The 25,185-nt window shown below is 40.7% G+C and overlaps 1 protein-coding gene across 2 annotated transcripts in view; it reads left to right on the top strand.

The window, feature by feature from the left end:
- Positions 1 to 6,610: 6,610 nt before the first annotated feature.
- Positions 6,611 to 25,185, top strand: part of Mindy2 (MINDY lysine 48 deubiquitinase 2) — a 59,804-nt gene continuing 41,229 nt past the window's right edge. For both annotated transcript variants that reach the window (XM_028771349.1, XM_028771350.1), the window contains exons 1-2: positions 6,611 to 7,378; positions 19,999 to 20,056. In XM_028771349.1, coding sequence (XP_028627182.1) covers positions 6,611 to 7,378; positions 19,999 to 20,056 — 826 coding nt within the window. The remainder of the gene's footprint in view (positions 7,379 to 19,998; positions 20,057 to 25,185) is intronic.

Genomic DNA, 25,185 nt, shown 5'->3' with positions numbered 1-25,185 from the left:
CCATCTCTCCAGCCCCGATTTAAAAATTTTTAAATGTGTGTGTGCAGGCACCCTGGGGCTGGAGTTAATACAGGTGGAGTTATCAGGACCATTTGATACAGGTCTGGAAGTCACACTTAGATCTTCTGGAAAAGCAGGAAACACTTAACCTCTGAGCCATTTCTCTGCTCCTCCACATTATTCCTTGAACTGAACCTGGAGCTTGCTGATTCCACTAGCTGGACTAGCCAATGGGCTTCAGGGTTCCTCCTCTCTATGTCTGCCCTTCCCACACTGCTGTAGCCATCTAGTTTACCTGGGGTTCTAAGAGACTGAACTCAGTGACAAGCACTTTAATGACTGGGCTATCTCTCCAGTTCTACTTTGTGTTTATTTATTTATTTATTTATTTATTTATTTATTTCTGTATTTCTGTATTTCTGTCTTGAGACCTAGTTCTATTTATTCATTTCTGTACTTCTGTATTTCTGTGTTGAGACATGCCCTCAGGACCTAACATATGCTTGACAAGCATCCTACCCACAACCTTCACGTCTAATCTTTACATTTAAACTTTAAAATCAAATGAAATGAAATAAATAAACCATCTAATCTCTCCTGGAGAACTATTACAAATAGCCAAGCTGCTTTTTTTTATGCTTATCTGTATTTTTTATTTTGGGGTTGTGAGGGGGTTTCAGTCAGAGTCTCACATGTCTGAAACAAGCCTACAACTTGTTATGCAGCTAAGGATGATCTTGAACTCCTGACTCTTGTGCCTCCATCTCCCAAGTACGGGAATTATAGGTATTTTCTATCATGCTTGGTTTGGGTTTACATATTTAATTATTATTTGTGACTTAAATCCTATCACTTCACAGCCCTTTTTACATTGCCTACAAATGGCATGTTTTCATTTTGTTTTATAAACTTACATTGTATCTTTCTAACTAGATTGCTTCTAGATTTATGATGATGATAATAATAACAACAACAAATTTGAGCCAGAGGTATAACTCGGTAGGAAAGCATTTGCCTAGCATATGCAAGGTCCTGGGTTTGAATCTCATTACCACCACACCACCAGTCACAATTGAAAAGCTGTTTATAATGTATACATTGATTGCCTTGGGTTGCCACTTAATTTAAAAAACAATGTAATATGGCTGGAGTGGTGAGACAGCTTACCACTTAAGAGGACCTAAATTTGGCTCCCAGCACCCTTGTAGCTCACAGCCGCCTGTAACTCCAGTTTCTGGGGATCTGATGCCCTCTCTGGCCTCAGCAGGCATGCACATGTATGAAATTCCCTCATATAGACACAGATACACAGATAAATAAAAATAAATCTAACAAAAAATATAATAAAATCAATCACTTAAGCTAATGCTGTCCCTTGCCTTTTTGGGGAGTGGGGACAAGGTCTGATGTCTAGTCTAGGCTGGCCTCAAACTCCCTTGGTAACTGAGAATGACATTAAATCTCTGGTTACCCAGCCTCTATTTTCCAAATCCTGGGATTATAGGCCTGCACTGCCACAGCTGGGTTCAAATCCAAGGCTTCCTGAAGGCTAGGCAAACACTCTACCAATTGAGTCATATCCTCAGTCCCTGCCTCATCTTTTCTTTCTCTTTTGATTTTCTTTTTCTTCCTTATTCTTTCTTCTTTTCCTTCTTTCTTTCTTTCTTTCTTTCTTTCTCTCTCTCTTTCTTTCTTTCTCTCTTCCTTTTTATTTTGTTTCCTTTTGCAAAGAGTAACAATTAAAGTTATATAAGTTGACTGACCCAAACCCTGACAATGAGTGAATGGCTGGAGCTGGTTCTAATCCCAGCCCTGTGAGTCCCATTCATCATACATTCTGCTATATTGGGCTGCTTCTATGCTTATAACATTCTCTTCTGTGTCCCCAAATAACTTTGATATATAAACTAAAGTTTGACAACTGCTCTTCTAAACAAACATAATAAGGGATCGCTAAAAATTTAAAGACTAAGTCGGTCCATATCTGTTTTTTATTTGTTTTTTTTTTTTGGCTTAGTATATTTGTTTTGTTTTTTGAGATAGAAACAGAATCACAAAAAACATCCCTCAAATGCTAGGCTGACAGGCAAACACTACCATGCCCAATATTTATTTTTGTTTTTGTTTTTTTAAGACAGGGTCTCATGTACCCCTGGCTGGCCTTATTCCTAGGATCGTGGTGATCACCATCTTGGGGTTTTTTTGGTTGGTTTGTTTGGATTTTTTTTTTTTTGAGGCAGGATCTCACACACCCCTAAGCAGATCAACAACTTACTATGAAACTGACCTTCAACTCCTAATCCTGCTTGCACATAAGTGTTGAGATTACAAACTACCACACCCAGTTTATACTTTGCTGGAGATAAAACTCAGGTCTTTATGTCCACTCTACTGAATGAGCTACATCCTCAGACCAAATGCTCAAACTTTATAGTATATTTGAATCGCCTGGAGGACTTGTTAAACACCACATTACTAAATAAGACCAGAGAATGACCCACCTCTCCCATAACACACACATGCAGACGCACACGCACACGCATGCACGCACATGCACTGGAGCCTTGCCTACTCTGGACAAGCACCCTACCCCTGATCAACACTTTCACCCTCATTCCTAAGAATTTTCATCTGTAGTAACTTTCCAGGTGAGGTTAACACTGCCAATCTCTAAATCCATAGTTTGAAAATAACTGCACTAGAGCCAACAGTTAACTGGTAAAGTAGGTTGGCAAAACAGAATCTTTTGTTTGTTTGTTTGTTTGTTTGTTTGTTTGTTTGTTTTCGAGACAGGGTTTCAGCAAAACACAATCTTGATGTTTGTTTCCATTCTGGAATTGGACCCTGAGCCTCAGGCATGCGGTACACACTTTACCAATAGTCTATCTGCTTCTAACCCTTAGCAAGACTTTTTCTCCCTTGAGAAAGAAGTCCTGTGGAAAGAAAGAAGCAGGCACAATTAAACTTGATCTTATAATAACCTGGTCTAAGACTAGAGTAGTATTTAAAGTGGTGGAATATACTTGGATTCATTCCTGGTACAATCTACAGTTTCCAGGTAACATCTAGTTTCCAGTTTTTGAGAAGATTGTAAGAGTGCAATTGAGAGAAGCATTTTGCTAATGTTGCAGCGAATGAGGACCACACTAAAAGAAAAGGTCACTCCTCTCTATCCTTTCACATCACCAGGACAGAAGAGCATCTGCTAACGCCGCAGGGAGCGGAGGCAGCACCTGCTTGATTACCACAGCATTGGACTGGTTTCTGAACAGGTGCAGGGCTCCTCATGGGGAGAAGGAAATAATTGAGTTAGGGATGTACTTTGCAGGAAGCTGGAGTGTCTACAAGCCGCTGAGCACCAAAGCCAGGGCCACTGAGTTACATGAGAAGCCTGGATTTTTACCTCAGGTATGTTGAACTGAAAACTAAATGAGGTGGAGTTAAGGTACATATGCTCCAGACACTTTCCAGGTTCTGCTCAGGGCTCCTTTTGATGCAGCTAGTTTGATATCTGTGACAGCTGATCTGGACTGTCAACTTGATTGAGTTTGGAATAAACAAAGAGACATAGGAAGCATGTGAGAGCATTTCCTGAAAGGATTAACTTTGAAGACCTTCCTCTGCAAAGTGGGTGGCCTAGATATAAGGCAGCCTAAGGAAGAAGAGGCACGGGCTGCTTGCCTGCCCTTCTTGCTGATGATTGAGTCTTTTTCTATTGCTGTTGCCATTCCTTGCTGACATCAGGCTCCAGCCTTCTTCAAGCTCTAATGTGAACTACAGACCAGAGACTCTGCAGCCCCTCAGCATGAGACCCACTATGCTGGAGAATCCAGCTTCACTGACTGAGAACTCACCAAGTTCTCAGCCTCTCTGCCTGCAGTGTTGAACTATACAATACCTTTCAATCATAAGCTTAAGTCTTAAGAGACTCAAGCCAAAAGTGATGGCCCATGCCTATAATCCCAGTACTTGGGAGACTGATATAGGAAGACCAAGAGTATGAGGCTAGCCTAAAACAAAACAATCAAGGCCAAGATATAGTTAGTTGTATAGCCCATTCGTAGTAAGCATAAGACTCTGGGTTCAATTCCAGGCAACACAAAATAAATAAAATTATAATTTTAGCCAGATGTGGTAGCTCACACCTGTAACCTCAACACTTGCAAGGCTAGCTTAAGTTACAGGCTATTTTAGGGCTAAATAGAAAGACCTTGCCAAAAGCAACACAAAACACTAGCAGAATAATATTGTTACTAAAATTATCATCAATATTATTTTGATCGTAAAAAGATCTATGCTTTGTATTTCTTAAGTATAAGGCAATACTCATTCTATAGTTTTAATTATTGTCCCACAAGGGTTTTTCTCTGAATTCTTATAATATTTATGGTTTATTACTAGTTATTTAAAATTGTTATATAATCTCAACAATCATTTTCTGTTAGTATGTTTTGGCATGTGGGTGTGCATGTGTCTGTATGTGTGTATTGGTTTACTCACCTGTGAGGGGCCTGCAGGGGCCAGATGTCAGTCACCCCTTCTCTGATCACTCCCCAAATTGTTTGGGTTTTTGTTATTTTGTTTTAATCGTGGGCTTTGTTTGTTTGTTTGAGACAAGGACTCTCGGTGTAGTCCTGGCTAACCTAGAATTTGCTATGTAGGCCAGGCTGGACTCAAACTCATAGAGTTCTTCTTGCCTGTACTTTTAAGTACTTGAATATAGGCTTGTAAAGCAAGCACTATCTACTGAGCCATTTCTCAGCCCTTATCAGTATCTTATTTCCCAAACTAAGACTTGTTCTATACTTGTTTCTCCTAGCCATCGCTCCCCAACACTGCCAATAACTACATGCAAATACAAAGGTGGGGCTGGAGAGATGGCTCAGTTGTTAAGAGCACTTGCTGCTCATGCAGGTGACTCAGATTCAGTTCCCAGCATCCACATGATGGCTCACAATGGCCTGTAACTCTATTCTGAGGATCTAATACCTTTTTTCTGACCTCTGCAGTCACCAGGCACAATACTCAGTGCTCATACATACACATAAGCAAAACACTCATACACATAAAATAAAAATGAATGAATCTCTCCTCCTCTCTTTCTTTCTTGTTTGCTTGTTTCTCAAAACCTGATTTCTCTGTGTAGCCTTGGCTGTCCCAGAAGTTACTCTGCAGACCAGGCTAACCTTGAACTCAGAGATCCATCTGCCTCTGCCTCCCAAGTGTTGAGATTAAAGGCATGCACCACTGCTACCCTGCAAGTATAGGTTTGTTCACACGGGATTTTCAAAAACTGGAGAAAAGACATTCTTTGACAAGTATATCCCATTATTTCTGGCTCTACAGTGTACTACATTGGCTTACAAATCATCTATTCATTCACCCAGTTTAATCATATACCACACCTTTGTAGGTCCCCTTTTAAATCTAAGGCACCACACAAAGTCTGAACTCTCTGAACTTCTGAAGTTCAGTATAACAATCCATGATGTACCATATATTTGTATGCCTGATCCTGAAGGAAGACCTGTCTTGTTCATTTTTATATCCTCAGAGCCTAGACAACTTTAAAGGGGGAGGGTCCAGAAAAAGCAGTTTTCCAAAGCAGGTCAGATGATCTATATCCACTCTTGCCAAAAAAAAAAGGCCAGCAATTCTGTCCATCCTCTTTGCAGATGTCAAGGCCTGATGAGAAGTCAATTCTAATATAAAAAGTTACGTTTTCGGGAAGCAAAAGCTTCCCACTCCGTGCAAAGAGGAGCCAAGTGAACAGAGCCGCGAAGACTTGGCTTGCTTCAAACGCAAACTAATTTATTATTACTGGCCCAAATTTACCCTCTCTCCTGGGGCATAGGCCAATATCCACAACCTCATTGAACCTCCGGCAGAGCAAACCAGTAGCTGGTTGGGAGCACAGCGATTCTCAGCCAAAACCCAGGAAGAGCTGCCCCTGTGCTGCACAGTCTTCCAAAAGCCTCCAACAGATCTCGCCTTTAAAATTTGCATTTCCTAAGAAATGCTTCCAATTCTCAACATTAAAAGCTAAAAAAACAAAAAACAAAACAAAAAAACCAGCTCTCCCGAGGCCTTCAGGGAATGGCTGTCTTCCAATGCTCCTGCTACTTTCGGGGTCCACCAGGCATAAGCCCAAAACTGGACCACACTGGCTACAAGCCTCAGCGACTGCCTTTAAAGTAACCGCGCGCAGCGGGGACGCCTGGGAGTTCAACTTCCGGCCGCACACAGAAGATTATTTTCCTTGTAGCGCTGCGGCAACAGGAGCCGCGCCTTTGACCACGCCCTCAGCCACGCCCCTGGCATCGCTCTGCCTTCCCAGGCCTCCCGTGTGCGCGGGAGGGGCGTGGCCTCGGGGGAGAAGCGCTCCTGGGATGCGTCTGGGCGCCTCACCGAGCGCAGTCACGCGGAGGCACGCTCCGAGCCGGCGGGCGAGAGCTCGCGCGCGCGCTCCCGCCGTCCTCTACGGTGACGTGCCTGGCCGAGGCCGCGCTAGGGCGCTGGAGCTGCTACAGAGCGGCTGTCATGGCGTCAGAGGCGCTAGCTCAGGAGAGCCGGCCGCGGTGTCTATAGGACCAGGGGCGGGCGGCGGGGGATGGAGAACAGCCCTGACAGCCCACAGCCTCTGGAACTTGGGGTGGCGGCCGGGCGAGTGTCGCCGCCGGAAGGGCGACGGCGCGGCGGGCGCGAGGCTGAGGACGGTCCCGCTGGACGCGCGGTGGACAGCGGCGGGCAGGGGGCGGCGGCAGCGCAGAACAGCCTCGGGGACCCGACGTTCCCTTCGCAGCAAGGATGCAGCGCGGGTTCGGACTTGAAGGACAGCGCGTCGTCGAGCCCTGCCGCCCTGGAGGCGCCTTCAAGAGGGCAGCACAAGGTGACCGCCTCCTCGGAGCTGGCCGAGGCCGCGGCGGGCGGAGGGTCGGGGCCAGTGGGCGACACTGGCACCTGCAGGGTGGAGCAGGCGGCGGAGGAGCCCAGCAGCATCGGCGCCCTGAGCAGCAGCTGCAGCGAGCCGAGCCCCCCAGGGGACTCGCCTAGCTTGGACTCCCTGGAGTCTTTCTCCAACCTGCATTCTTTCCCCAGTAGCTCTGAGTTCAATAGTGAGGAGGGAGCAGAGGCGAGGGTCCCTGAGGACGTGGAGGAGGGCGCGGCAGGGCCGCCCAGGGTTGCACCTCTGTGCAAAGAGGAGGAGGAGGACCCGGCTCAGGTGCTGACAGCCTCCAAAGAACGCTTTCCCGGACAGTCAGTGTATCACATCAAATGGATCCAGTGGAAACAGGAGAACACGCCCATCATCACCCAGAATGAGAATGGACCCTGCCCTTTGCTGGCCATCCTCAATGTTTTGCTTCTCGCCTGGAAGGTACACTCTGCAGCTTTCTACTTCCTACAGCTTGTGGGATGGGGAGGGGCAAAATGGGGTGAGGAAACTGCTGTTTGTCAGCTGATGGCTTCCTTCCATTCACCAGATTCCTCCTTTTTTTGAGACAAGGATTCTCTGTGTAGCTTAGGCTGTCCTCGAACTCATGGTCTTAAATGCTACAGCCTCCGGAGTGCTAGGTTTACAGGCATGCACCACAATGTCTAACAGTCTCTTCTTACATGAAATTAATTCCAGGATTTCTTTATTGAAAGATTATTCATATGGGTATGTGTCAGGAAGAATTGCCCCCAACTTCAGGTCTTTTTTGTATTAAAAACTCAACGTTCAGTTAAATGTTGTTACTGATGGTTTGCTTATAAACAAGTAGAATCTAGAGCACCCTGCACCTACATTTTCTGATTATTTTTAGCTATATTTGCCTATATTACTCCTTCTTACTGACGTTATTACATATGCAAAACAGTAGAAATTGGAAATCGTGGTCTTCAGTTACTATCTCATATTTGGGAGCAAGTTTTAATGATTATATCTACATGTTTTCTGGGGAATGCTGTCTGTCCCACTTGGGTGTGGATGCATGGAAGGAATAGTGATAGGAAAGATACAATTTTTTTAGACAAATTCCATTTAAGGAAAAGCATTGGTTTGAGCCTACTTACCATAAATTATTTATTTTCAAAGACAATATTTTCATCTTGTGTGTGATTTTCTTTTTACTTTCCTTGTTTCCTTGACTCTACTTCAAAGGTTTAGCATTTTTACTAGTAACTATACATTAGAATGTTTGTTAAGGAAGCTAAAACTATTAACAACTAAAATAAGGAATGATAAATCTAAGGTCTTGGAGAACAGAAAGGGAAGAGCAGGTGTGTTGCGGCCTCAGAATATGGAATCATATCTAAACTTGCAGTATGTGGGTTTTGAGAGGATGCATCTCAGCACCTGTTTTCAAATTGATAATTCCACTTATAGTTAAAATGTTCCCTAGAAGAAGAATAGCTTGAATTATGCTAACCAGTTATGAAGAACTAAGATGGATAGTGAGGGAGAGATTCCAACACCAAATCTTGCAGCTCTATGTTGAGTAGTATCTGGGGCTCCTGATGGAATCAACTGGGTTCCGGTCATCTGGATTAGTCTGTTAATGAGTATGCATGCATGCTAATGAATCAGAAGATTATTTTGATTAACCTCTGCTTATAGCATTCTATGGCTTTTCTAGCCCAGAGTTCCAAGCTTTTCTACATTATTTCTACAAAGCAGTTCAAAAGGTCTAAAAGCTACATGGTCAGGTTTATCACTGCAAAGGGTCCATTCCTGAGTACCAGTTTTCTGGCATAGTTACTTTTCTCACTTCTGTAACAAAATATCTGACAAAAGCAACTTAAGGTTTATTTTCGCTCACAGTTTGAGGGTACATGGCAGCTGGAGCTTGAAACCACTCGTCAAATTGCATTCATAGTCAGGAAGCAGACAGATATGACTGCTCAATTTGATTTCTCCTTCTTATTTAGTCCAAGCCATAATGCCACCCACATTCACAGTAGGAGGAGCAGCTACTTTGGCCTGGATTACTTTGAGGATATATGAGCCTTGAATTGATTCTGAAAGGCAGATTCAAATATGTGTTTGGGTTCTGGCTTTGTGAGAGACATTATACATGCGAAGACAGCACAGAGTGCGTCAGCTCTGCAGTGGCTCTGTATGTGGTAAAGAGGCAGACATAAAGAGTAACTGCAGAGCAATGTGAACAGCACTAATATGCTAAGGAAGTAAAAAAAAAAGTGTGCGGTGGGGGTGGGGTGATTGGGAATGGGATCTCAGGGGAAGGCTTCAGAGATGAGAAAGGCAGATTCAGGTCTGAAGATTGAATGAGATAAGGCCTCTGAACAAAAGGGTGCATATGAAGAAAGATCAGAGATAGCTTGAAATGCAGTCGAGAGGGAGAAAGAAAGAGTCTTAAGTAGCAAGAAATAAACTTGATGGGTTTTAGTCTGTAAGTATTCATACTCATGAATTTGAAGATTATCTTGAAAGTCTGTTGTTCTCAGTCCTTTTTCTGCCTGGAGGCTATTTATGCCAACAAAAATCAGTTATCATTAATGATTGACAGGGTGATGAGTGAGATAATCAATGTCAGATGGTATTCTCAAGGTGAGCCAGGTTTTCTAGAGGTCAAAACTGTTTTCCTAATGTGTTGTTATTTGCCTTTTGGAAGTCAGCAGAGATTTCCAGATTCTTTGACGGATGAGTGATGATTGAGGTTAAAAGGGAGAACAAAAGGGTATCTGCTGTACACCACTCACAGAAAGAGGGACCTGTCTGGTTAAAATGTCTAAGAACTAGTTTCTGTGTGTGCATGTGCACACGTGTGTGCACTCATGCACTCAGTCACGCTCTTGCTCACTCACTTGTGCATGCACGTGTGTTGTACACAAGCCCTCACCTATGAATGTAGAGGTCAGATTTTTTCTGTATCACTCTCAATGTCTCTTGTTTGGGCATTTTTGGAGATAGAGTCTCTTCAGTTGAACTTGTTCTTCAGTTAGACTAGCTGGCTGGTAAGCCCTGGATTTTCCTGTTCTACTTCTCCACCCCTCAGTGCTGAGGTTACAGAAGCATGACACTGCAACCCAGGTTTGACATGGGTGCTGGGGATCTAAACTCAAGTGCACTGTTTCCACTGAGCTACTGGCCCAGCCCCGAGTTTATTTTTTTAAGTTACTTGTAGTAATTTGCATATATTGTACAAAATAATGGGTTTCATTATGATATATGCATACATACAAAATAATATATTTTGATCATATTCATCTTTTCACATGATATAAATTACATAGAAAAATGAATTTGATTATAACATTTTTGCTTGTTTTTAAGATAGTCTCATATATCACAGGCTGGGCTCCAGCTTACTGTGTAGCTTGAGGATGGTATTTTGAACTTCTGATCCTCCTGCCTCAACCTCCCAAGTATTTGAATTATAAGTATGTGCCACCATTCCCAGTTTGTATGGTTCTAGTGTTAAGCAGGGTTTCATATATGCTAGGCAGGCACCTGTCGACTGAGCTACCTCTTCAGCCCTCGTTATAGCATTTTCAAACAGGTTTGTAGAGTACTTTGATCAGCTTCACCTGACTCTAAGAGCTACCTTCTCTTCCTCCTCCTCCTCCTCCTCCTCCTCCTCTTCCTTCTCCTCCACCTCCTCCTCCTCCTCTTCTCCTCCTCTTATTCTTCTTCCTCCTCCTCTTCCCTTACTTCCTCCTCCTCTTTCTCTTCTTCTTCCTCCTCCTCCTCCCCTTCTTCCTCTTCCTCCTCTTCAGTGTGCCTAAGTGCTTTGCCTGCATGTGTATCTGTGCACTACATGCATGCCCAGGAAGCCAGAAAAGGGTACCAGAGGTCCTGGAACCATGTGTGTGCTTAGTATTGCATCTGAGCCCTCGGGAAGAGTAGCCAGTACTCTTAACTGCTGGGTTGCCTCTCTAGAGTTGAGGATTAGTTTACAAAGAACACTTATAAATGAGCAAGAAAAAAGCTGAGCAACATGATGACAAAAGGAGGAAAAAATCAATAGCGAGAAACTTAAAGTCGGAATGGACATTTCTTATTTTATCACCTTGAAGTGAAGTTCCGTGTCTGAGCAGCTTTCCATCAGTGACTGTTTGCTATGACTCTCCCTCCTTTTCTATGTCATTTCTTGGAAGCCCCTTGTGTTTTTCACAAATACTTCATGTTCCTTGATGACTTACTCTGCCCCATCCTACTCCAAACCTGTAGAAGAACAACAGTCACACTAATTTTTTTCATGCTCTCTTTTCCTAAAGTAAGGATAAAACTCTTTTGAGGTTTTCCAAAGTATGTTTATTGCTTATAAAAAGGGGAAAACAGATGGTGAGCCAAAGATTTTATCTGAGCCTCTGCCTACTCTGTTTTAAATATAGATCTTATAAAAAGAAGTTTAAAAACTTCACACAGTGATGGGACCTCATTTACATAAAAGGTTTGAGGAATGGTTCTGGGGCTTCCTTTCCCAGTTCCTCCCAAGAATTACAAGTAATATGTGTCTCTGGATTTGTGAGTAAAGAGGATGAGGGCAGCATGATGCTGCACCAGTGATGCTGCACTGGTGATGCTGCACTGGTGATGCTACACTGGTGATGCTGCACTGGTGATGCTGCACTGGTGATGCTGCACTGGTGATGCTGCACTGGTGATGCCTGATGCCAGGGATGAGTACGTCCATCTCCTCTGCTCTGTTAGTGTTCTGTCAGTGGAAAAGCCTTCCTTTCCCTTTTCCTATCATGCCTGTGGAGGTCCAAGTAAAGGACATTTAAATACCTGTGGTGCCAACAAACTAGGCCTTTGAATATGGTAACTTTTGTTTTCTACTTTTGTTTATTTTGAAACGGGTGTTGCTATTTGAGCTCTCAAGTCTCTGGATTCAGACTCTTGAGTACTGGAATTATCAGGTGCATGGCAGCATATCTGGCTTAAAGGCAACTTTGATATTGTCCCACTTTTTAAAAATAAGATACTTCCATGTATCTTTTGCGTTTAGAGGGGGTGCTGTTTTTCATGCATGTGTGTATATGTACCACATGTATGCCTGGTGTTGGTTAAGGCCAGAAGATGCCCTTAGAGTTCTTGGAACTGGACTTACATATGGTTGTAAGTGAGTGCTGGGAATGGAACTCAGGTAAGTGCCCTTAGCCTCTGAGACGCCTCTTCAGCCACTTTACTTTCCACTTTTTAACAATTATTTTTATTTTATGTGAATGATTGTTTTGTCTGTATGTCTGTCTGTGTACAATGTATGTGCCTGTACCTTCAAAGGCCAGAAGGCATCAGATTCTCTGGGACTAGAGTTATGTTGTAAACTGTCATGTGGGTACTGGAAATCAAACTTGGGTCCTATGAAGGGCCAGTGATCTAGAGCCACTAAACTATCCTGCCAGTTCATTATTTTCCACTTTTAATTGGTTAAATTGTTTTTTCCTTTGGTTTGGTTTTGTGACAGGTGTCAGACTCACTCTGTACCTAAGGTTGACCCTGATCCTTCTCTGTCTACCTCCTGAGAGTAGGATTACAGGTGTGGACCGCTATGCACTGCTTGTTTTGGATGTTTTGTTTTTATTGTGTTTAGGGATTTGATGACATAAAAAACAAATTGAAAAACATTTCTTACCTTATGGTAAATTTGATGCTAGCTTGTACTGTGTTGAGAGAGGCGGTCTGAAAAGATCAGATTTAACAACCAAAAAAAAGGTGTTGAGTGACTATTCTGGTGCCAAAAAATGAGTGGCCCTGGCCTGGGAACACCTCAAATCCCATGTTCAGATGTGGTAACAGTTTCATGAAATTGTTAGAGGAACAGAACAGAGAATATTCAAATCCATTGGTGGAAACATAAGGGGAGTTATAGAAAAGTAAGGAGGTTAGGGAGGTTGAAGAAACCAAGTTATATGTCTCAGATGCCATCTGCTGAATTTCTTAGGTTTTAGCTCCATGGAACCTAGTAGTTTGCTACATTAATAAATTCCGAAGATGTTAGGTCAGACACAAAATTGAGTTATTATGAGGACTAAAGATAGTCCAAGATAAATTATAATTAGATTCTAGGCCTGTAACGCCCTAGCGTTTCCATAATCACTGAAGTACTATCACTTAATCAGACTTTGTAGAATATTTAATATAATACAACCTCTTTTGGGGAACTAAATTTAGTATGCTAAGTAAGTACTCTAACATAGACCTTTACACTCAATTTTCAGGTGTTTTACAGCAGGGTGAATGTACCCCAGGATAGTATGATTGTGCCCCAAAATAGATTAACTAACTTACTTTAAACATTCTGAAAGTGTGTGTGTGCGCGTGCGTGGGTGTGGGTGTGCACTTTGTGGATGACAGTGTCATGTCATAATGTGTCAGGTTAGACACATCTGATTGTAACAGACATTTATTTCACTGACTGAACATATTTATTCTTTTCTTTCTTTTCTTTTGAAGTTCATACTGTCTTTTTTTTTTGTTTTTTGTGTTTTTGTTTTGTTTTGTTTTGTTTTGTTTTTCGAGACAGGGTTTCTCTGTATAGCCCTGGCTATCCTGGAACTCACTCTGTAGACCAGGCTGGCCTTGAACTCAGAAATCCACCTGCCTCTGCCTCCCAAGTGCTGGGATTAAAGGCGTGCGCCACCACCGCCCGGCATGAAGTTCATACTGTCATAATGAAAGAGGAACTCATTTTGCTATGAATCTCAAGTCACATTACAAGTCATCTACTTACTTTGGGCAAACATTTCAAAGCCTTTATTTGTTCTTTGAATTAATTATGTCTGTGACTTGTTTCACGGTCATCAATTAATGTGACCAAGTATGTTGAATGGCGGTTAGTAGGTAATTTGATAAACAGACTGGACAAACTCAATTTTATTATCTCTTCTATTACCTCTACCTTTAAAAAGTTGTTGGGTATCCTAACAGTTGAGAAGCTGAGGCAGAGGGCCATCAGGAGTGCTGTGTAAACAAGAGGATCTGAATTCAGATCCCAGCATCATCTAACAAGCCAGGTGTAGTCTTGAAAACACTTGTAAATCCTGCCCTGTAGAGTCACAAAGACAGGAAGATCATGGAGCTTACTGATGGCAGCCTAGCTAAAGCATATACAAGCTCTGGGTTCAGGGAGAGACCCTTCCTCAAAGGAGTAAAGAGAAAAGTTACAGAGGAGGGGACTCTTGAAGCCCTCCCTGGCTTCTGTTCATGCATACACACACACAAGAAAAGTTGTTAGAACTTAATTGTATATATCTTTAATACTTATTGATATTGTAATTAAATATCTAACAATTACCAACCAGGTGGTTGCACACACCTTTAATCCCAGAACTCTGAAGGCAGAGGCAGGTGGATCTCTGTGAGTTGGAGGCCAGCTTGGTCGACATCCAGGACTACACAGAGAAATCTAGTTTGGAAGAAAGGAGAAGAAGAAGAAGAAGAAGAAGAAGGAGGAGGAGGAGGAAGAGGAAGAGGAGGAAGAAGAGGAGGAAAAAGAAGAAGAGGAGGAAGAAGAAGAAGAAGAGGAAGAAGAAAAAATTATTTAACAATTACCTATGAAAATTTTTCAAATAGCTTTTTGTGTGTGTGATGGTATTGTTTGTTTTTTTGAGACAAGGTCTAACTGTATAGCTCTTGCTGATCTGGTAGGTACTACTGTGTACATCAATCTGGCCTCACGCTCCCAATGATCTTTCTGCTTCTGCTCCTGAGTTTTAGGATTAAAGGCTTATATTAGTACCTCCTTTTTTCTTAGTAATTGTTGAGTCCTCTGCATTTACTACTTCTCCCATTCCTTAAAATCTTGGCCTACCACTTTTAAGACATTTCCTGTTTAAGATTTCACTAATATTTGAAACAAACAAAAGATTTCTTGTTTTTATTTTGGTCTCTCTCGAGGCCACTTCTAATATCAATATAGAGGTGGTCATTTGCATCGTATATGCTTAGAACATGGCATGGTAGACATGCTCCTTTTGGAAGTTCAATATTGTTCTGAAATCATGCCTTACCCTAGGATTATAGAATATATATGACAAATTCATATACTCTTCAATGTCTCCGTCTCATTCTCTTCTGGTCTGATGCATGGTGAATACAGCTCTACCACTGAGCTATAGCCCCAGTCTCTTTGACTTCTTAGTTTTAAAGCATTGCAGAAATAAAAAGAATGGTTTATCTCTTTTTACATTTATCTATGTATTGGGAGAGTACACTACAGTCCATATGTGTAGGTCAGAGAACAACCTGTTTCTCCCTCCATTATGTGGGTTCAGAGGGTAGAATGCAAATTGTCAGGTCATTGGGCTCCCCATTGGGTGAGAAGTTCCTTTACCTGCAGAACCATCTTTCAGGCCCCTTGAGAAAGGATAAATTATTTGTTCTTGAAATGTTCTGGTGAATTTGTCACAGTGAATCTTTCTTAAATAAGAGAACACATAATTCTTTTAAAAGAAAACATCATTTGAGATGGCAAGAAGGCACAACAGGTAAAGGAGCTTGCCACCAAAACTGACAAACCTGAATTCAATTCCTAGGACCCAAGTGGTGGAAGGAGAGAATAGACTCTGGCAAGCTATCTTCTGACTTCCACAAGTACGCCATGGTACATGTATGCCTATACAAATACAAGCACAAAATAAATAAATGTGAAGAAGTATAAAAATAATAAAAATGGCAGGTGTGGTGTCATACACCCTTAATTTCAGCATACAAGAAGCAGAGGCAGGTATATCTCTGTGAGTCTGAGACCACCCTGGTCTCCATGGAGGTCTTCAGGCTAGCTAAGGCTGTTTAGTAAGGCTCAGTCTCAAATAAATAGTAGTAGAGTAGTAGTTGTAGTAGTAGCAGCAGCAGCAGCAGTAGTAGTGATTTTTAAAAACATTGATAGCCATGAACATCACTTTTAAATTGCTGTGAAACTGAAAGTTCCATCCTTAGAATATAAATGTAGCTAAATATCAGCACTTCAAAACTGATATTGAAACAAGTTGATAAATATCATATAAGAATAGCTAAAATAGTCTAAAGCAAAAACCTAGTAAGTTTTATTATAAAGAACTATTTAGTGGGGTTGGAGAGATAGGCTCAGGGGTAAGAGCACTGGCTGCTCTTCTAGAAGGACCTGGTTCAATACCCAGCACTCATGTGGCAGCTCACAACCATCTATCACTCTAATCCCAGTAAATCGGATGCTCTCTTCTGACCTCTGGCTTCTATGGCACCAGATATACAAATGGTTCACAGACATACATGCAGGCAAAACATCCATACATGTAAAATAAAAATAACAAAAAATTCAAAACTACTTAGTAATCATTTTAGGCCTTCTGTTTCATGAGTCTCTGTTAGAAAAATTAAACTATACCACTGTAATACAAGAAAAAAAATGTAGGATTCAAAAAATGTGGTATATTTACACAATGGAGCATTACTCAGCTATTAAAAACAATGAACTCGAGAGGTTCCTAGGTAAATGGATGGAACTAGAAATTATCATCCTGAGTGAGGTAAGCCAATCACAAAAGAACACACATGGTATTCACTCACTGATTATTGGATATTAGCCCAGAACCTTGAAATGCCCAAGATGCAACTCACAGGCCACATGAAGCTCATAAAGAAGGAAGACCAAGTGGGGGTGATTCGGTCCTTCTTAGAAGGAGCAACAAAATACTCAAGGGAGCAAATATGGAGACAAAGTGAGGGACAGAAACTGAAGGAGGGACCGTCTGAAGACCACTCCACCTGAGTATCTATCCAATGTGCAGTCACCAAAGGTAGATGCTGATGTGGAAGTCAGGAAGTGCATGCTGATAAGAGCCTGATTTGGATGTCTCCTCAGAGGTCTTCAAGAGTCTGACATCTTCAGAGGCAGATGCTCACAACTAGCCATTGAACTGATAATGGGGTTCCCAATGGAGGAGTTAGAGTGAAGACTGAAGGAGCTGAAAGGACTTGCGGCACCATGAGGAGAGCAACAATACCAACCACAGCTCCCAGGGTCTAAACCACCAGCCTGGGAGCACTTAGGGAGGGATCCAGGGCTTCAGCTGAATATGTAAGAGTGGAGGGCCCTGCTGGGCACAGGTGGAAGAAGAGAACCTTGACCTCATGAAGGCTGGATGCCCCAGGGGGTGGGAATTTTGAGGGTGGGGAGGTGGGAGTGGAGGGGTAGATAGAGATTACATCCACAGAGAAGAAGGAGGAGGGGTGAGGGGATTGGGGGGTTCCTGGGTGGGTGGTGGATGGGGTAAGGGGACAACATAGGAAATGTAAATAAAACATCCAATAAAAAAAAAAAGAAAAAAGAAAAAAAATGTAGAATATATTGAAATGTAGCCAAAGAATACATAAACAAGTGAGTAAAAAAAAAAAAAACTCAACTTTTTCTTAGAAAAACAGCCAGTGAACTAGAATTTTCCAGTGAACATCAGTTTTAAAATTATACGTAGGAAGTGGTCTGCAGAGCAGGCTCAGCAGTTTGAAGCACATACAACTCTTGCAGAGGACCTCAGTTTGATTCTCTGCACCCAAGTCAGGGCTCACAACTTGCCTATAATCCTAGCTCCATTGGATCTAGCAGCCTTTTCTGGAGTCTTTGTACATATATACACTTGGCACATACTCATACACATAAGTTAAAAAACACACCTTTTAAATTTAATTTTATTTTAATTTTAATTATTTTAACTTTATTTTTTTAAGAATGTTTTATTGAGTGCACTGCAATAGGCGATTGGACTAGACAGTAATTAGAATACTTCCTGAAGCCAAAATTGTTCTTTAGAATACATTGTTACAGAGAATAAAAAAGCATTTAGAATAATATGATGAGCAAACCTCTGTGATGTGTCTTGGTTTTACTGAGTGATAAAATCAGAAGACAAACTCAATCTAAGGATCAGCTGTCATTATGCTCTTAGAGAAGCTAACACTGCAAAATTTTGAAGTGATCATTTTGAAAACTTATTTTATCATTGATTAAAAACATTTTATATGTCATTAACACATTTGGTGGTATAAACTTAGAATAACTTCTGTAACTCATAGCGAGCTATTGGAGAAATTGATTATTTAAACAGTTTCCTTGATAAAGAGAATAATGACTAACAAATTTGTATGTTCTTCTATCATTGATATGGTAATTATTTGGAATTTCCACCCAGAATTCTTTGTGTATTTGTTTTTTGAGACAGGGCTTCTCTGTGTAGCTTTGATTGCCCTGGATTGTTCTGTAGACCAGGCTGGTCTTTAACTCAGAGATCCACTTGCCTCTGCCTCCTAAGTGCTGGGATCAAAGGTATGTGCCTCTACCTCCCAATTCCTTCCTGAATATTTTTAAGACTTTTTAAAGAAATTGTATGTGTGTGAGTGTGACTGCATGTATGTATGTGCCTGGTTCCTTCAGGATACAAAAGGAGATGTCTAATCTTCTAGAACTGGGGTTACAATAATTGTGAGCCACTGTGTATATGCTAATGCATCTCTCCAGCCTCCTGAATATTTATTTTTCTTAAAATATTTAGTTACTGGCCATGGTATGTGTAGCTCATCTTGACAATTCATGTGAAAACTTATTTTAGGCCAGCGAGGTAGGTCAGTGAGTGGGTAAAGGGACTTGCTACCCAATCCTAGCAACCTCAGTTTGCAGCACCCCAAAAGCTTCTTATATTCTTTCTGCTGTAACTCTTTACCTCTGGAAGTAACCATAATCTTGATTTTTTTTGTTGTTGTTAGGTTTTGTTTTTATCATTTTCTTTGCCTTACGTCTTATGTAACATCAGCTAGTCTCACGCTGTATAGCCAAAGATGGCCTTGAACTCCTGATTTCCCTGTCCTCGTCTCCCAATTGCTAGAGTTACAAGTGTGTACCACTATACCTTACTTTTTTTATTTTTATTTTTTGACAAGGTCCCCCTACATAGTCTAAGCTAGATTGTAGGTTTATATCTTCTTACTTTTTAACAAAAAAAATTTGTTACCTACATATATACTTCTAAATAATATAGCTTATCTTACCAGTTTTTAAATATTATATTTTAAATAAAATCATACAGATGAATTCTTTAGTGTTTAGTTAGTAGATTGGTACTATATTTATTTTAACCATTCAAAATATGCCCAAGGTAGATTGAAATTATGAATATGAAGCTTTGTTTCATCTTCCGTAAAACAATTCCATTAATGACTTGTTACATGCTCTTCCTGAGGGCCTCTTCTTCAGGGCCTCTTCCTGATCTTTAGCTGAATTTTTTACTATTCTGGGCACTGTGACAGGGGTCTCACAGCAATTACGCTAGGTGGTAAAAGGAGTCACATGACTTTACAAACTCTGTATGGTTTTCTTTTACAGACTTCTTAATACCTCTATATGATTCTCTATCACCTTATAAATATTACAGTGACAGAACTGACCTTGTAATACTTTATTTTTTGATATTTTATTTGTTTTTTAACATTCTTTAAATTATTTGTATGTATGTATGAAAGATGTACGTGAGGGTTCATGTGTGTCTTGGTATGTGTTTATATCACAGTGTGTGTGAAAGTCAGAGGATAACTGTTAGGAGTCCTCTGGTTATCATAGTGTGTGTGAAAGTCAGAGGGTAAGTGGTAGGAGTCCTCTGGTTATCACAGTGTGTGTGAAAGTCAGAGAATAACTGTTGGGAGTCCTCTGGTTTCCCCCTGAGTTTCTGGGATCAGACTCAAGACATCAAGCTCACTTGTTAAGCACTTTCACCCACTATTTTATTTACCCTTAGCTGCATTTTTAGAGAAAGAGTCACACTCTACAGCTCAAACTGTCTTAAAACTCATGGCCAGCCTGCTGAGTACTGGGAGTATAGGCATGAGCCACATGCTTGGGTGACTTTGTTATAGAAGCATGAATGTTAATGTATTTATATAGTAGGTGTCTGTCTGTCTGTCTGTCTGTGTGCATACACACATGCATGTACAGACGTGTGCTTGTTTTTTGCTACAGGAAATAATTCAGTCATGGAAAACATTGTTTTATAGAAATAATACTTCGTGTTTTTTTTTTTCAGGTGAAACTTCCACCAATGATGGAAATCATAACTGCGGAGCAGCTGATGGAATATTTAGGTTAGTGCAGGAGACTACGTGACTTTTGTATCTTTTTCAAAATTAAATAAAGTTTTCAAAGCTGTTACTTTACTGGTGCTATTAGATATTCTATTTTAAAATTACAGTTCTGGGTCTGCTGATTAAAAATTTTACTACTATGTTACTATCCTTAGTTGTTAAGACATTTCTTCTGACTATCATTAGAATATTGAACTATAAATAAGAAGACTGGGAAAAATCCAGAGAATAGCACACTAATTAATTAATCCCAGTAAATTGCAGAGTGAGAAATGATACAGAAACTTTGGCATTTCATGAAGAAAATACCTTTTTAAAATTATGTTAACTTGAATTAAAGTTGAAGGAGTTGGGTTGGAGATATAGCACAGTGTTGGAGGACTTGCCTGGCATCTGTGAGCTCCTGGGTTTCATCAGTAGAGGTGAAACACACGCATGCACACACACCACACACACACACACACCAAAGCAAACAAACAAACAAAAAATCTAAAAAAATCTAAGGAGTTGATAAGAGATACTGCTACCCAAAGTATAATTTGTGGACCTATGTCAATTTATAGTATATTTTATCTGAAATATCTTTCTTACTGAAGGAAGCAAATGTGTTGAATTACATTCTTTGTGGGTTTCTTATCTCAAAACAGAGGAGTAGGGGCTGGAGAGATGGCCCAGCCCTTTGAGCACTGGCTGCTCTTGCAGAGGACCCCTTCTCAGTTCCAGCACCCACAGTGTGTCTGCAACTCCAGCTTTAGGAGATCCTATTTTATCTTCTTGCTTCCATAGTCATTAGACCTGTACATTGTGCACATACACACATATAGACAAACACTTATACACATATAATAAAAGTAAATCTTTTTTCAAAAGAGTAGTAATTCAGCTTGTAGGCTGTCTACATCAAATTGAACTTGTCTAGAGAGAATTAGTTATACATTATACTATGTCCTTTGCAATTTGGCAAACAGCTTATATATTATCAAATAAGATATTTTTCTCATATTTTTAGTGATTAAATTTTTATTTAAAAAATATTGTTAGGCAAGTGCTAGGGAGATGACTTAGTTGGTAAAGTGCTTACTGCACATGAATGAGGACTGGACTTTGAATCCCCAGTATGCCTGTAGAAGTTGAGTGTGGCAGCTTGTGCCTATCCTATGTGGAAGATGGAAGTAAAAACATCCTTGGTGCTTCCTGGTCAACCAATCTGTCCAGCTGATGAGCTCTAGATTCAGTGCAAGATCTTGTCTCAAAAACTAGGGTGAAGGGCTAGAGAGATGGGGTAGTGGTTAAGGGTCCTTTAATGCTTTTGCAGAGGTTCAGTTCCTAGCACCTATAGCAAATGCCTTATAACTATCTATAACCCCAGCATCAGGGGATACAACCTCTGGCCTCAGCACCTGTACTCACATGCGCGCATGTGCACATACACACATACACACACACAAGGGCATAATTAAAAATAAATCCTAGCTGGGTGTGGTGGCATATTTCCAGTACTCAGTAGGCAGAGGCAGGCAGATATCTGAGTTCTAAACCAACCTGGTTTGCAGAGTTAGTACTAGAATAGCTAAGACTACACAGAGAGACCCCCATCTCACAAAAGAATTTTTTTTTAAATAAAGTGGTTGAGGAAGATACCACATATCAAAGTCTACATGTATGTACACATATGCATATATATCCCCCACATACACATACAAACAAAATATTGTTAGATATATTTGATGGTATGATGCTATATGATGATCTATATATCAGTAATCCCAGAACTTGGTAGGCTGAGGCAGAAGTAATGATTATGAGTTTGAGGCCAGCATAGGCTACAAGCAAGACTCAAAAGATAGATAGATAGATAGATAGATAGATAGATAGATAGATAGTAGGTAGATAGGTAGATAGCTGATAGTTTGTCTCAGGTATTCCAGACAACCAATTAACTGGGTGAGAGGGAGGCGGAAGGGGAGAGTTGTATTTAATGTCAATTCAGAGGTTTCTACTCTGCCTTTGACCATTCAGTTCCAGATAAATGACACACAACCTTTATATTTATAATAAGCCTTAATCAGCACTAGAGTTTGCCAGATATCTATTCTCTATGCTATTAGAATCTACTTCTTTATCAGTAACCCCAAGATATAATTTGTCATGTTATATCTTGGCAGCTTTTAGCTCCAATTGGCTAGCCTTCATGGCTATGTTTTTATTATTCATCTACCCCATGATGGCGTTGTCCTCTCTCTACCTTCTTCTCCTTCCTTGTGGTTTTTCTGTTTGTAGTTTTTCTGGAGCAATCTGTAACCCCCAACATGGCAGAATTCTTTGTGTTTCTTTAAACATTTTCTCTAAAACATCTTTGTCAGAATCAGCTAACAAAATGTCATCCACGTAATGATAAATGATAGATGAGGAAATTGCTTACGATTTATTTCCAATGGTTGCACAAAATATTGATGTAAAGTTGGACTTTCCCTGTGAAAGTTTAACATTCCCTGTGGAAGTACCTTCCAATGGTATCTTTTAATCGAACCACCGTTGTTCAGAGTAGGTACTGAGAAAGCAAACCTTTGCCTATCCTGCTCTTACAAGGGTATTGTGAAAAAGCAATCTTTCAAGTCAATTATTTAGGTAAAGGAAGTCTAGACTGTAAAGGACCTATTGGTTGAATTACTCTACTAACTGCTCTTTAAAAAAAAAAAAAGGTTTTTCGAGACAGAGTTTCTCTGTGTAGCTATGGCTGTCCTGGAACTCACTCTGTAGACCAGGCTGGCCTTTAGCTCAGAAATCCGCCTGCCTCTGCCTCCCAAGTGCTGGGATTAAAGGTGTGTGCCACCACTGCCTGGCCTAACTACTCTTAAATCCATTATCCTTTTTCATTTTCCTGATTTCTTTTTTACAACAAACACAGGAGAATTCCATTGGCTGGTAGACTCTAATATATGTTGAGCCTCTGCTCTTGTACCAGTTGTTCAAGTGCTCACATTATTTTCTTTTGTTATGGGTCATCGTTCTTGCCACACAGGTCTGTTTGATAACCTTTTTAGGGTCAAGGCTGTTGGTATCAGTGGTCCCTTTTATAAATTTGGAAACTCTGTCCCAGTGATATCCTATGTTTGGACAATGGACACAATTTGTGATTGTTCTCAATCACCTATATCAATAAGGGGGAGTTTAAGAGAAGAAATTGGAAGTGGGGCTTTTAGAAAGTGTGCATATATATGATATCTATATATTACATACATACACACATACATACATACATACATACATACATTTCATATTTATTAATTCATGTTTACTGTCTAGGGACTTCATAATTATAGGTAAATTACTCTAAATACTTAAATATATAAAGATAGATTAGTAAAATATATAAAGATAGATAGATAAATAGATAAAGGCTAGATTAGTGGACTTTAAGCAGCCAAGATGATACCAAGGAGAGTGCAAAGAGGGCAGGGAGATATTATGAAATGGGATCAGAGTCATTGGATTCAGATTTGGAAGGGCCCAAATTGGCTGATGTAAAGACTAACTTTTTTTGGTGAATGAGCTGTGACTTCAGTGAGGACACTGGGCACAGCACTGATCTGAACCTCACAAAAATGCTATAGCTGCTATAACACAGATAGTATATTGTCAAATTTGAATGTTTTTATTTTAAAAAAATTCCAGGGACTAGAATGATGGCTCAGTGTTAAGAGCACTTGTTTCTCTTCCAGGGGACTGAGTGTGGTTCCCAAAACTCATTTTAGTTAGCTCATAAGCACCTGTAACTCCAGGCTGGATCTACGGGATCCAACACCTCTCCTGCATTCCATGGGTACCTACATACATGGCAAACACTCATACTAACTCATACATTGTATATAAATAAAAATTGAAAATGAATCTTTTAAAAAATATATAAGATATGTATAATGATACATGCTTTAGTCCTAGCACTCTGGAGGCAGAGGTAGGTGGATCTCTGAGTTCAAGGTCAGCTTAGTCTATAAAATGAGTTACAGGACAGCTATGGCTACACAGAGAAACTCTGTTTAGGGAAAAAAAGAAAGAAAGATGGAAGGAAGGAAGAAAGGAAGGAAGGAAGATAACTTAAAGGAAGAACATCTTAAGATCTAAAAGCAGTCTGCCTAAACAAAGGCAAGACTTCACAGCTGTATGGGTTCAGCAGCCAACTTGGATGATGGGCAGATGCATTACTATAAAACCAGGAAAAACCATTATAGTATCACAATGCTATGCAAAACTGCTTCATATCCAAAGTACAATAGGTTACAAAATATGGCACTTTGTTACAGAAAGGTGAGTAGGCTGGGGGAGCCACTTAACCTCACCAAGTCTATCATACACCCAGTAAGCTTGGCTGTTTTATCGTTAGTTACTCCGAGATAAAGATGGAAATCTTTTCTATCCAAACAACACACAACAGTTTTAACTCCAGTTAAGGTCCTTTCTTCTACCTCATGGGTTCTCAGGCTTGTTCTCTCCATTATGTCTCAGAGTTCTTAAGTGTTTTAGCCATGCTCCTAAACTCCTTGGCTCAGTGATCCTCCTGCCTTGGCCCACCATATCCTGGCAAGATAGTTATCAGCACAATGCAGCATGACAGTGTTCCAGAGTCCTTTACTTGTCTTTTTTCTTCTTTAATCAGCAAACATATTTACTGAGCAGCTGACCCATGGAGCTGTAAGAAGGTAGTGAGAACCATGTAGGGAGATGGGATAGTGCAAAAATTAGGGTAAAAGTTAGTAGCTAGCTCCATCCTAGTCCTTCTGCCCTTTCAGTGTCTTCCTAGATTCTCCTACTTCTCTTGTATCAGTCCTGCATTACCACCTGCCCAGAAGTTCCACCCCCTTATTTCCTGCTCCAGCTATTGGCTGTCAGATCTTTATTATAACCAATCATCAGTAAGACAACATCTGCTCCATCTCTTTGGTTGCCTAACACATAGAGAGCTGCCTGACCTTCATCTTTCAGGCAGATGAGGAAGGACAAAGCATTTACAAATTGAAAACCCAGCCCTAAGACAAGTATCCTATGCTATGCTATGCTATGCTATGCTATGCTATGCTATGCTATGCTATGCTATGCTATGCTATGCTATGCTATGCTATGCTATGCTA

Source organism: Grammomys surdaster, unplaced genomic scaffold (assembly GCF_004785775.1).
Source record: "Grammomys surdaster isolate TR1022 unplaced genomic scaffold, NIH_TR_1.0 206, whole genome shotgun sequence".
Classification (NCBI taxonomy): domain Eukaryota; kingdom Metazoa; phylum Chordata; class Mammalia; order Rodentia; family Muridae; genus Grammomys; species Grammomys surdaster.
This window is presented reverse-complemented; position numbering and strand designations above follow the sequence as displayed.